Genomic DNA, 797 nt, shown 5'->3' with positions numbered 1-797 from the left:
AAGTGTCAACCAAGCCTGAAGATACACTCGACAGCCCTGACGTTGTTATCTTAGCAAACCCCCCACCTCTAGACGTTTCATCGGAAACGAAGGACCTTTCGACCATCGATGCATCGGCTCCCCCTGCGGTGGCCGTACAATCTGAGGTCGCGCCTGAAGTTGATCCTGAACAACCGGCAGGTTCTCAAGACGAAGTTATCCCAACGTCAATCCAGACTGAAGATATACTTGAGAGCTCTACAGTCGTTGACTCAGAAAGCCCTTCGCCTCCAGAAGTTTTATCTGAAACGAAGGACCTTTCGACCGCAGATGATCCGACTCCCGATGAAGTGGTCGTCGAATCTCATGTCTCGCCTGACATTACTACCGACCCGAAGTTGGACACTCAAGATGAAGCCATCGAACCCTCAACTCACACTGAGAGTACGCTCGAGAGCTCTAAGGAACTACCTGAGAGCGCTCTTGACTTGAAAAACTCTTCAACTTCAGAAGTCCCAGCTGAAACTAAGGACCTTTCGCCCACGGATGATTCGACGCCCCCTACGGTGGTCGTTGAGTCTGAGGATTCGCCTGACCTCGGCGCTGATGAGGCTTTGAAGTCTCCTGAAGAACAGATTCAATTATCGACTCAGGCCGAAGCCACCTCGGACAACCAAGTTACAGAAACACCAGAGACAGAAGGAACCGAAGCTGAACAACTTTTATCACAATCAAATGTGAATTTCCCCACCGAAACTCTTGGATTGACATCTCCCCCTACCTTATTTCATGCATCGACCACATCATTCCTACGCACG

The 797-nt window shown here is 50.2% G+C and overlaps 1 protein-coding gene across 1 annotated transcript; it reads left to right on the top strand.

The window, feature by feature from the left end:
* Positions 1-108: 108 nt before the first annotated feature.
* MELLADRAFT_93979 (uncharacterized protein) lies at positions 109-694 on the top strand (the record flags this gene model as incomplete). The annotated part of the gene is made up of 3 exons (XM_007416778.1): positions 109-194; positions 236-598; positions 640-694. 3 exons carry the CDS (start codon positions 109-111, stop codon positions 692-694), a joined length of 504 nt encoding a protein of 167 aa, XP_007416840.1.
* Positions 695-797: the final 103 nt, after the last annotated feature.

The sequence above is a fragment of the Melampsora larici-populina genome (assembly GCF_000204055.1).
Source record: "Melampsora larici-populina 98AG31 unplaced genomic scaffold MELLAscaffold_64, whole genome shotgun sequence".
Lineage (NCBI taxonomy): Eukaryota > Fungi > Basidiomycota > Pucciniomycetes > Pucciniales > Melampsoraceae > Melampsora > Melampsora laricis-populina.
The sequence above is the reverse complement of the archived record's forward strand: the minus strand, read 5'-3'. Positions and strand labels throughout refer to the sequence as shown.